Genomic DNA, 13,341 nt, shown 5'->3' on the forward strand with positions numbered 1-13,341 from the left:
GCATTATGAATTCTGTACTTGTTCTACGAAGGAAAGGCAAGCAGCTGAAGGAGGAGCCCAAGGAGGTGTTGCATTATGAATTCTGTACTTGTTCTACGAAGGAAAGGCAAGCAGCTGAAGGAGGAGCCCAAGGAGGTGTTGCATTATGAATTCTGTACTTGTTCTACGAAGGTCAACATAAGTATTGATCCCAAAAAACAACAAAATTGTAAAAGAATTGTCATTTATTTTCATGAAAGAAAGAATGAAAAAGCAAAAGAACGAGAAAATAAATAGAAAAACGGCCTGGAAAAGGGTGCACTTTTCTGGAAAATGTAGCCAAAATTGCAGTTTTCATACGATCATAAAATTGTGAGTATTTATGCCAAAAATTAAATAAAAACACCCTTGAAAATAATTTTTGCTGTTCCATTTTAGTACTAAATGCTCTATTTCAGTGTTCAAATTACGTAGTTAACATCCTGTAGAAATCGGGAATATATCAGGAAATTTTGCTTCCCCGAGGTATGCATTACGTGTTAAAATATGAAGCTAAAAACAGTGTAAGAATATCAAAAATATTAGGCACTAGAAGGCCATTAAGCCTAACAATATCACTCAACAAAGCAATTAACCTATCCTAGGGGTAACTACTCACATAAATAAAATTTTCCAATGAAAAGTTAAAGGTCAAATGTTTAATACACATATCATCATTTTAGAAACCAGTTTACAACTCAACAGTTCTAAATTTTTGTGCAATAACTAGCCTGGACCTTACTTTCAATATCTTATACTTATTTCTCTAAAATCTTTGAAATCATCCCCAACCTCCATTACTAACAACCTCCCAGTTTATCCATTCCCCTAATGATTTTAAACACTTGAATTAGATTATCTACAATTCTTCTACACTCCAGAGAAAACCAGCTCAAAATCTTCATGTCTCTTTTCATAGCGTTAATCTTTCAGTCTTTGATACTTAGTTGTTTTTATTAATTAATATCAACTTCTGATCAGAGCAAGCTGTGTACGTACGGCAAGACTAAAGAGCAGTATAGCTAATTAAATGTACATTATGTTTCAAGCTATAAAAATTGGAATGCATTGTTTCATCAGTTGGTTACCCTCACTGTTATAGATATTTTCATCCATAATTGCTATAACATTTCACGAGGAGATTTAGGTTAGTTTTAAAGACATATATTACGCTAACAGTGCCAAAAAAAAAAATGTCTATGATAAAAGTATAATAATAAAAATAATGACAATATTCTTAATAACATAACCTGTTAATGAAAGTAACAATAAATAAATAATAAATAAATAATGAAAGTTTTGCACCTGAGTACACTTTATGTGAGACTGAAATTCCATTTTATACTAATTCCATACTTCAATAGATGGCAGCACAAGCAGGTATTTTTTTATAGCCTGCTTCTGATAAGAAAACGAGGTCCTAATGGGAAGAGAAAGCAGGTATTTTTTTATCCTGACTGTGATGTACCACTGTGTGTCACACCTTGCTTCCTAATCTACCATACTAAAACAAACATCAAGTTCAATATGTTATATTTTTCTGACAAATGGTCTTTTTAGTTATTTTTTTTATAGATCTGTAATTGTTTTCTGCTTGTATCAGGTATTTCCTGCAAATAAACCTAGATATATTACTTTCTTTAGGCTTTTCTATATTTCACGATATATCTTGCATTTATAACAATCGCTTTATTATACTTTTCACATAATAAAATTGATAAACTATTAGATAATATTTTTTATTTCACTTTGCCTATATGCATATTTTCAAACAAATTAATTCAAAAATATAATATTTTTTGGAACATATTTAGGAAAAAAAAGGGGAAAGGAACAGGTTAAGGAACACAGAAACACTAGCTATTGACTTGAACTACTGTGATAGAAAATTTTTTTTATGAAAAACGTAGCCATAGTAAAACATGCCTTATCTTTCTCCAATTCTCCTTAACAATGTTTTTGTCCAAGGAGAACTCATTAAGCCACTTCTGTCTAATGTTAGAGTGATATCTGTGACAATATATGATGACACGTTACTATTTAAACTGTGCAGCGGACCAAACTAAACAGAATATAACTACTATAAATAACTCCGAGAACCCTACATGTTCTTTCTACCACTTCTAAATATTCAGTTACATGCTTGAGAATTTTATCAATCACATTCAAATCCTTTTTAAGTCCCTCCCCATTTCAACAGCCTAGATGGCCTATAACTTTTATGTCAATATTTTTTACCCCCACCCCCACAAATCAAGTGTTTTTAAATTTTTGTACTTTAAATGCAACACTTTACATTAATCTATTGTGAAATTAATTTTCCCCAAATCAGCTCATTCAACAAGACCGTCCAAGGAAGCATTTTCTATAGAATCAACCTCACCAATCACTGTAGCATCAGAAGCAAACATACAAATCTTAATGATCATATGATAGTCCATGTTATGGATGCAACAATTAACCACCAATAAGCCAATTAATCAAGGAAAACTGGCACTAATTACTAAAGAAAATACAGAAATAAGAAACCGAGTCATTTTAAATTATCAGTGGCAAAAAACGAAGGTTTAAAACAAATGAATAAAAGGAAAAGCAATTTAAGCAACAGTTATAGCTTTGAAGTGCAGTACACCCTAATTTCAAACATGTTATAAAAGCAATAAAGTAACAAAACAGTATTATTCATTAAAGAATATTATTGTCATGATATTAAAGTCTTCCAACAACTGAATTAGTGTTGACTTTTGAGACAGTTCAAATAGTGTTCTGTGTTTACAATTGGGCAATTTGCTAATCAATTAATTCTTGAGCTCATCAATTACATTCAACTAACAGATTATTGTCATAAGATAACTAAAAAAAAAAACAAACTAATAATACTACAAATCTGGTTTCAATTCCTGCAGTGAGCAGCTCTGTGAATCTGTGAAGCTTTGCACTTAACAACCAAGAAATATAATGGCAATATTTCAATTACTTTATAGCAATGATAAGAAATCAGTTTTGATTAGATGATGATTTTCTTGAGTCATAACACTAATCAATGAAGTGGAACAAAGTTGATTTAATCCAAAATATAAATGGAAAAGCAATATTTCAATTACTGGATAGATGAAATAATCAAAAATAGTAATAATCATAATTTTGATTAACTAATTACTTTACACTAATCAATGCAGTCAATGCTCATAGGTAACTGATTATATGGATTAATTTAAACACTTAATTCTAAATTATAATCATATTATCTAAGAAGAACTCCAACATTTAAAATAACTTGTGTATCTCATCATCATCATCTTTAGAAAAACACTATCAAAATAAAGTTTATTCATCAAATTACACTCTAGTTTTTAATACAGTTTTCTGTGAGGTCAACATATTTCATCATATTGGGCAATAACATCACCCACTTCCTACAAATGGAACCCCAGTAATAATTAGTGGGATTAAATGCAATGCTGATGGTATTTTCATTTACACTTTTTTTATGTGTGACTCATGTTATTATGGACATTGTAACCGACAAATTCATAGGCCTACAAGACATTAAGTGTATAAGCAGCCAGAGATCAAAATATTACATTCCCATATTCCTGAGGAGTTTAGCTTTACTTGAGGAATTTGATTTTTTTAGTTGGCTTTCCTGATTGGGAATGCATGATCCATCTGTATTCCTTTTGTTATGACAAATGAAAGTGAACATACTGCATGGATTAAACAACAAAAAAAACAATTCATGAGGAAATGCAACTTTACACGAGGGAATGTAATTTTACTTCATTATTTCTATCCCTCACAGCTCGGAAAAATGTTCAAAATGCCGATTTTAGGGGCTCCATCAGTACTTCTACAGTTAAAGCTTATGTATCGTTTTCTCCTCAATGATAGGATTCCAATTTAAATAATTTAAAGATCCAGCATTTTCTCGCTTCTTCTTTTTTTTGCTATTAAAATACATGTAATTCGTTTATACTGATTTACATGATATACAAAATGTTGACAAGAGGTATTGATAAAAACAAACTTTTCATTCACCTTGTTGAGGGCTACATTCATGTACCATCTCTAATGTACTGGACCTTAGCTTTGGATTCATATGAAACTTCTTCAAAATTTCTTCATCACTCTTAATCTATTAATGTAAAAATAATTAAGAATTCCTCAATTAATACTATTAAATATCTTTATTGTATCATATGTTTTAATACTAATAACAAATGTAATTACTTTTCAAATGGATAAGTAAAAAGAAAAAAAGTAAGAAACAAATTAACAATAACTAGTCAGTAAAAGAAGTTTCGAGGTAGATTTTATACTGTGTTAGTAACACACTGTAAAATCTACTTTAAAACGTCTTTAGTTGTTACTATATTACAATGAGCAAACAACGATAAACACTGAAAAAAAATTAGACAACCAGTAACACAATTGAAATGGTGGCTAACAAACACAATAAATTGTATAGTTTAAACAAATGTAAAAGTACATATGAAACTTGCATAGTGGTGGGGGAGTTTGAGAATACACAAACTAATAACATAGATATGGTAAAGAAGAAATTGAAAAACATTATTTAGGACATAAGTCAAACAATTTTAAACACAAGTTTATTAAACAGAAGTTTCAAGAAGAAGCTCAACTGTTATTATTCTAATGTTAAGAGTATTAGGACTGAAATGGATGAGTTCAGAGTTCAAATTCAAATAGAAAACTAGGATGTAAGAGAGGCATTCAAACCAAGGATGATGTAGCACCCCCACTTTTACATATTTGACTTATATAGAAACTGTAAATTATATTATTATATTAGTTTTTGGCCTCCATAGATTGAACTGCCTTTGGCAGCACAGGAGTTACTTTTAGCAGGTCCTTATATCTTCAATCCCTTACTGTAAAATCAGCGTGTCTAGCCAAGCACCCCCCCTCTTCCTACTGGCACTTGTATAGAACTGGAGAACAATGATAACTGGAATTATTCGGAAATTCCATGATATAGTTAATTTAACAGTGATAGACTTCTTAAAAGGTGTTTATATAAAGGATGAGCTGAAGTTGATGGTACTGAAGATGTAAATTTTTTTCATCTATATCGGTTAGAAGGGAAAAATCTTTGTTTATTAGTATTTGTTATAGGACATATGATTAGACAAATGCTATCAATGAGAAATTGTAAATGAGATCAGGGGTATTACTTACTAATAAAGTGAGGCGGATAGTAAAATTTGATGTTTGATTAATTAACAACAGTCAATTATTCTGACATCAGACTTGGTTATTTGGAATATTAAAATATAGTAATAATCTGAAACAATAATTTTGATTTATTGATTATTTTACACGACACTAATGAATGCACTCATTGATAATCAGATGATCAATTATGCTGATTAATCAAGTTAATCACTCAGCTGTAATTACAAAAATAATAAGTTCACAAGGGAGAGAAATTCCTTGAAATGATTCAGGAGGATCTTATATTCCACATGGTTAGGAAACCAAATAGAGTGAATGTCCTTTTACACTTAAAGTTCACCTCCAATTAAAATGTGGTAACAAGTGTTGAAGTGGGAAACATTAGAGAAATAGTCATCATTGTATAGCTGTAGATGTTTAAGTCATAAAAACTAAATTCTGGCTCATAATGGAGGAGAAAATCTGGGATGAAATTGTTCTAAATTTTCACACTTAAACTCAACTGTTTTATCCATCCATTTAACTAAGTAAACAAGTTATTATGATATTATATTAAATTTTAGTTAATAATCATCTTTGTAACATGATTTTCAGATTTCGCTGAAGATGGAATTAGTGCATTTCGAAACATTCGAAATATGTCAATCTTCAGATGAAGAAAAGCTATTTTTAATCTTAAAGTCAAAACTACTTTGCATATTAGATAGTCAACATTACAAAAAAAGAAAAAATTCATGAGCAAATCTTTAATTAAAAAAGATCTTTACAATTTATAAAATCTGATGTTTTGTGTATGAACACCTTGTAACATTGACTGATAACCTGCAAAATTTCATGAAGATACACTTATATTATCAAAAGTTATAGTATGACTGTTCTCCTTTGGTGGATACAAGCTGTGGTCAAAGAGTTAAAAGTTTTATTTGATGACGATTGGTTACTGTCAATAATAGAAGCCAGCTTCTTACCGGAGATTAAGGGGAGAACTGACAAGTTTCTGAATAAAAAGTAGGCTTAAAATAATATATTTCATGTAGTTTAAAGTAGGCTTAAAATAATATATTTCATGTAGTTTAAAGTAGGCTTAAAATAATATATTTCATGTAGTTTTTAACGCAATAAAAAATATATATCACTAATGATACTATTATAAACTTTTAAACATTAATTCTTAAAACTGTTAAATAGTTCCTTCAAATGACATTTTATGCATCATTTACAAAACATACTGATCAAAAGTTAACATTTTCCTTACCTGAAAATGTATTTTCAATAGATACCTCTTCACGTAGAAAGCTATCTTCCCCACGAGTGCCTTAGAGAACTGCATGCCACTAGCCTTTAGGCAACTTACACCTAAACTCGCAAGATTCCATGAGACTTGCACTACTGATGTTATTATCAGCAAAAGCCCTCCACCAATAGGAGGGCAACATAACCTCCCTGTAAAATGACTCTCACTATGCTTTTGCACTCGTGAATTTTCATTCTTGATGGGGCAACTGCACCAGAAATGGGTAGGAAGTGTGTTAAGAGGTGAGTATCTATAGGAAATACATTTTCAGGTATAATAACACCTTTTCACACAGAAAGCTAGAATCCCATGTTCATACAGTGAAAGGAGGGCAAAACAACTGCCCTGCAAACTAACTCCCTCTATGGGTGGGGGAAGAGGGTGGGAAGTGAGAAGTGTGTAAGGAGGTGAGTATCTATTTCCAATACATTTTCAACTAAGGAAAATGTTAACTTCTGAGACAATACACACCTCTCCCACTGAAAGCTAGAACACCATGAAAGGACTAGTGCAAAGTTTACCTAGATAAGCTCCCTTCAGAAAGTGCCCCAAGGAAACCCATGTAGTGTGACACCAGATGGCAGAGGCCACACAGAGGCACACCCTTGTGAGACCTCATCTCATCTTCTCCAGGATACACTCTTTTCTCAGAATAGAAGGAAGGAAGGAAGAGGCAACCAAGCTCCACGTGTCATGGATATGACATGACACACGGAGCAAGAACTTGCACACAAAAGGTTGGAAAGTCACCATGTGTAACCTGGTTGAGGTGCATTCAAACCGTACTTAGTGCATGCCTCAACTGTACCATCAGACATTACTGGACAGACTCTAGCTGCAGGAAGAGGGCACAAAAATTATTAGTTGGTGCTCATCTTAATTCTACCATCAGACTCTGGGACTGACACCAGCTGCAGGAGGAGGACACAGAAATTCATGTCATAAAGTATGTAATAGTTAGATTGCACATTTCAACTTGACTGGACAGTCATCTGTGCATGCATGTGATCTCCTTTGGGTTAAACACTCCCCATGAAGCTATGGTCACCAAACACTAAACCTCTCAAGCAGAATGAGTAGAATAGGCATGAAACCTGGTGAGTGTAAGTTCCATAGCTCACAGGCAGATGGGAGAAGGCTGATCCGAGCTGAGAATAAGTTGAGAAACACACACACACCCTGGTAAGTAAGATATTGAGTGGTTGTGAGGAATTGTTGGAAGTGGTCACTACACAGCCTCCAGATGATATTAGACATAGATGAAAGTGAAAGAAGAAACAAGATGAGGGCTGAAAGGAGGAAGGGTAGGGAACTAGAAAGCCTGTGAGTAAAGAGTAAACAATAAAGTGTAGACAGAAAAGTGTGACCACAAAAGCTCAAACCAGGACAGACAGGTACCCATGGGATCTGACAGGATGGAAACATCACCGACAAGCTTGTCGAGTTTGACACCGGGTAGAAGAGGAAGTTGGGAATTAAAAGACAAGGCACAATGGTAGAAGGTAGCGTTGGTGATAGTGGGAACAACATACGAAAGCAAGGATTGATGATGGGCAGCCTCAGCTAATGATGCAATCAAATAAGGAATAACACCAACTTCAGAGCAATGAAAAGGGCTAGGCAAAGGGCTTGTAGAAGGGAAGAAAGAAGTTGAATTTGGGATAGTAGAGTATCCCAACCAAATAACCCAGTAACAAAGAGGCAAATGAGCAGGAAATGGTAGAAATGGTACGGCTACAGTGAATGGAATGAAAATCACCCAGAAATTTCTCTGTGGCGCGGTGGAGTGCCTCAGACTTGAGGTGTAGAGGGAAGAGGAAAAAAGTGTGGTAAAAAGATCAGGAGAAAACAAGAGTATTATGCACTGGAGGGTGAAACCAATGCCAAATAGTCCACATCCCCCAGACAGGTAAGGATACCAAACATGAGAATTGTGAAAGGGGAGGGGATGCAGAATGACTAAAATCGAGAATATAAAAAGCAGATAGATGGGGAGGGAAAGGCTTTATGAAATGGATAGGATGGTGACACAACCTCTCTGCACACTAACTCCCTCTATGCTTCTGCACTCGTGAATTCTCATTTCTTTCCTCGGCACTGAACCCATCAGACATGTTTTTGTCAACTTAATGAGATTTGTGATGTTTAGGGAGTTTACTTTCATTCTTTCCTTAAATCTATGAACACTAGTTCATGTAATATCTTTTCGTACTTGAATGAGTGACTGATTTCCTCACACAAGTAATGCAACAATTATAGCTTATGAGGATGACATGGTGGTAATTGTGATTAGGGTAGTGGGTTGCCTTTTGTAGCCAAGACCTTCAATTCCAGTCTTTATCAGGCATTCCCTCCCCTCATTTGTGGAGAGAATGAAAAGGATGAATTTCATTTTTTCTATATCCTGGTCAGGCTTTGGGAACTTCTCTCCCTGTTGAATAGAATAAACTTTCTCACATTGTCAGGACTTATTTTCTCTGTTATGCACTATTTTTCTTGTTCCCCACTTCTTAATCCTAACCCTAATCCATTTTGTTTACCATTCCTGGACAACTTTAAAGGAGGACTTTTGCCATATAATAACACCATGATGCAGTAGTGCAATTCACGAGAAAACTCATGAGATTAGGTGGGAGTTACCAAAAGGCTAGTGGCATGCAGATCTCTAAGGCAGACACACGGTAAAGATAGCTTTATGTGTGAAAAGGTATCCTAGAAAGTTAAATTATGAATGGTGGTAACGACACCGGAAAGATATCATAAAGCTTTTTTTTCTTAGTTCTTCTTTGGGACTGGTGTTCTTGCACTAAACAAAATAAACAAGTGGTTTCAGAAATGCTAACATTATGTGAATTTTACTTCTATACTAACCTCAAGTTCAAAACTAGTTGCTGTTTCAGGAATGACTGCAAAATTATGTAATAATACAGCTTCAGTTGGAAGAAGAGGAAACAAGCTACTTCCAATAATATTGAAAGGAAGAGTAACTTCTGATACAGAAGTAGAATTCATTCGTACATTAGCGTTTCCACTACTGGTGACTTTCTCCACTGACTCAACTGCATTTTGATTCTCTACTTCTATAATCTTACATATAGGCATGACTGTGCTCTGATCTATCTCATTATTTTCAGATTCAACGTGATGATAATGTTCTTTTTCAGAACTGGCTACCATTAGATCTTCCTTTGTAGTATTGGTATCAAACAACTTTAAGCAGTCATAACTTTTTCTCTCCAATGTGTTGTCATCATGAGAAAATTCTTTACTTGTTTCATTTTCATATTCTTTTGTAACTTTAAGAGATTGTTCATTAGAGAAAGTCCTACTTAAATCTAACACTTTAGATCTAGAACAGAGAGAAACAGTATGATCTGAAAGCGAGGAGACCAAATACTGTTCTCCTTCTTCTGATATGTGTCCTAAGCCTTGGCACTTCTCCGACTCTCCACCAACAACACCTGTTGATACATTTCCAGAAACGCATGGGAAACTATTACTATGTAAGAAAGGAGAATCACACAATCGTTCTAAATTAACATTTATGCTTTGATCTTTTCTTAAATTAATTGTTTTTTCAATGGAAATATGAAATCTAGATAAACTGACATCTTTTTTTAAATCTGGATGCATGTTATTACTTTCCTGTATTGCAAACAATTCTGTAGGACTTGATGCTTTAGTAATCTCTCGAACAGAAACCATATGGTCATCAAGTTCCAGAGCCTCATCTGGAGTTTGAAAAATATGAGTACTGTGATGTTTAACATCTGTATAAGACTGTGAATCTTTCATCATTGTTGATTCATTCTCTGTTTTAAATTCCAGGACATCATCAGGATTGCTTGTGACTACATACTGAATACCAGCTCCCAAAGGAGATTTTACTAGATGGCTTGGACTTGGAACTAGAATGACAGGTGAAAATATTACTCCATTTTTGGCAGTAGTAGAACATAATGTCTGTTGTTGGCTTTCAGCTGAGGAAATTTCTGTCATCTTGTTATTTAAATTGCCAATGTGCGAGTTGGGTGATAAACTATTGAATTCCAGCTAAAATATGAAGAAACCAAATTATATTAGAAAAATAATTGTCAACTAACAAAAACATTATTCAAAAATTCTTCTCTACAGATACATGTTCAACAGTACATATTAGGTCTACAAAAAATTTATGTGCCTGCTTAATATTTTATTTTATGCATAAACACCAAATATAATGGTATAGCTTAAAAGTGATAAAGAAATAAATATGAATAATTCCCAATGAACACTTCAAAAGCATGTGAATAACAGAATACAAAAGATCAATGTATTATTCATGTGATTATAATGTTTCTAATTAACTCAAAATAAGCAGCTTGATTTGAATATAAACAGTACTTCAAACTGTAATGTTGATGTATGAAATACTGCTTTTAAACATAAATACATACACAAATACAACAAACAATTAATGAGAGAATAAAACTAAAAACAACTATAATCTACAATATCACATTTTGCACAGACCACTACTCCAAGTTTAAAGCATCTAATATTATCTTACATCAATACAAATAAAAATGCTTTGTGAGGTGATATTCCTTCATTTCTGTTAACCATCTTTATGTATATATTTGAAGTACCTTTTCCTCTACGGTTTAGACTTTAGTTGGGCCGTTTCTTAAGTTTATTTATACATGATGACAACTCGCACCTTGTTAAGACAGTGAGAGAATGACTTACACTGGGTGGTGCTGAAGTTTGCCATAGTAGCTAGAGTTATGCAAGTTAATTGATTGGCTATGGCCTTATGTAAATAAGTTAATCAGAAGTTTCATCAATAACCAATATGCATCCTGCAGAGAATTGTATTCTCATCATCTTGCAGCAAATAAAAGAATGCATAAAAGAAAAATATAATTGAACTCAGAAGACTGCACAAGCCAGTTGCTCAAACATTTGTAGTTTTAAATTGGATATTGTATAAAACTCAAAGATTGAGTGTTATGATTAAATACAGTTTGCAAGTGTTGTGTTATTAAACATATTTTGCAATAATTTATAAAGTTAGGTTTTTCCTTTGAATATTTGTTTATAGCTTTACCTATTAGTATTTATTACTACTACTAGCAAATAGTATTATCTGTAATAGTTTTTACTAATAGTAATACTAATTAGTAGTATATTATTGTCATGTCACTGAGTGCAGTAACCAAATTATATGACGTAAATTAGCGTCAAGCTGCCAAACTTGGTTACTCTTTAGTAGTACTGTTGTCTCATTGTGTTAATGTTTGGTACAGTGAACTTCAGAATTAATTATTAAAACTGAACCATTCTTCAGAATGCTTCACAAATCTTACCTGGACTGGAGGCTAGACTCAGGCTCGAGTTTTAAATTTAAGTTCCACAACTAGCCAAAGCATAGGTGTAGTGAACACTGTTAGCACACTTTACGTCCATCCTATAGTTCTCCTTCGCGTTTGAAAGATAAACTTACAATTTATAAACATTTGTATTTAGTTAAGACTGTTTAAAGTTACGCCCATTTAGTACAATATATATACAATTAAAACTTTTCTTACTTTCATCATCCAACAACGACACTGAAGTAACTTGGATTCCTTATTCTTTATTTCTTAATATAGAAAGCAAAATGGCTCAAACGTCATTACGATTTATACTCTGGATAATAATTTTAACAAGTTTACCAGTTGTCGAAACACCGTTATAAAATTTAACAAAAATAAAAAATCCATACAAAAGTCTTTTCTTTTCTTTTTTTTCTTTAAAATATGGCAGGGATTTAGGTTAAGGTGAAGAGCTGGCAGGCTTCAACAGGAATATGTCAACTCTTTCCAACTGGGGTGTTCAAGTATATTTTATTCCCCTTCGCCCCGCTCGTGGGTTTTTCTTTGAACCTACAGTGCCAGATATTAATTAGTTCGTTGCGATGAGAGTTGTTAGTTTATTGTTGACGTAAAAAGATTTGCGTTGGCAGAAAAAAGTATCAAAATGAGTATGCTGAGGCAAAACTGGTAAAGCGGATATCATGGGCGACGAACCTAGGAAATAGGAGTGTGCTACAAAACCTCGAAGCTTCATTTCCCGCATATGTTAAACGAAAAAGAAGAAATGGGTGGTTTTTCATGGTAGTGGAGAGAGATTAAACTCCTATGCCCCGAATTTTCACGTGAGGGAAAACGAGAGTGTCCCAAGAAACACACTTTCACATTACAAGCGATGAATAATCTACATGTCCTGTGCCCAAATTGAAAAATAGAACATGAATGTTTAGTTAAAAATACCTAGATTATGACTCAGATGTGACCGAGTGGCTACAAGTTAGTTTGTTGTTGTGTTTAAGTTTGCTTGTGATAAAGGTTGTAAGGTGATAGGTGTTTGTATGGTGCACTTGTGATTGTGAAGAGGGCAGAGGGTTTCTATTTTCGGCTTTGCGATAGTAATTTCTAGCGCGCATGCCTAATCTTTCATTAATAATGGTAAGTTACTCACTTTATCTAAGTAGCTGACCGGGGTAAAAGTGGGATTCCTTTTTGCTAGTCTTACCGCTCTATTTTATTGTATTTGTAGTTTAATGAAAAGATTGTCTGACATGTTATATGTAATTTGGCATCCGTTTTCAATCAATGGGCGCAAGAAAGCTTTATAAATTTTAGTATCCCTCTAGTTTTACAGCCTGAATGTTTACCTGTAAGGATTCTAATGTAGTTAATTCATTTGCTAATGGATGCGTGAATGTTTTTATCTGAGTTGTCCAAGTGAGACCTCTGTCAAATTTGATACCAAGGAATATAATAGTTTGTTTGTTTTGAATTTCGCGCAAA

At 33.4% G+C, this 13,341-nt stretch overlaps 1 protein-coding gene across 2 annotated transcripts in view; it reads right to left on the reverse strand.

The window, feature by feature from the left end:
• LOC106470605 (zinc finger protein 252-like) overlaps positions 1–12,493 on the reverse strand; it is a 48,257-nt gene extending 35,764 nt beyond the window's left edge. Inside the window, exons 1-3 of one of the 2 annotated variants that reach the window (XM_022399230.1) lie at positions 12,079–12,493; positions 9,380–10,561; positions 4,057–4,153 (exon numbers count right to left, since the gene is read on the reverse strand). In XM_022399230.1, coding sequence (XP_022254938.1) covers positions 4,057–4,153; positions 9,380–10,561; positions 12,079–12,087 — 1,288 coding nt within the window. In that variant the 5' untranslated portion in view covers positions 12,088–12,493. The other variant, XM_013931167.2, reaches the window with a different exon arrangement.
• Positions 12,494–13,341: the final 848 nt, after the last annotated feature.

The sequence above is a fragment of the Limulus polyphemus genome, unplaced genomic scaffold (assembly GCF_000517525.1).
Source record: "Limulus polyphemus unplaced genomic scaffold, Limulus_polyphemus-2.1.2 Scaffold4112, whole genome shotgun sequence".
NCBI classification, from domain to species: Eukaryota; Metazoa; Arthropoda; class Merostomata; order Xiphosura; family Limulidae; genus Limulus; species Limulus polyphemus.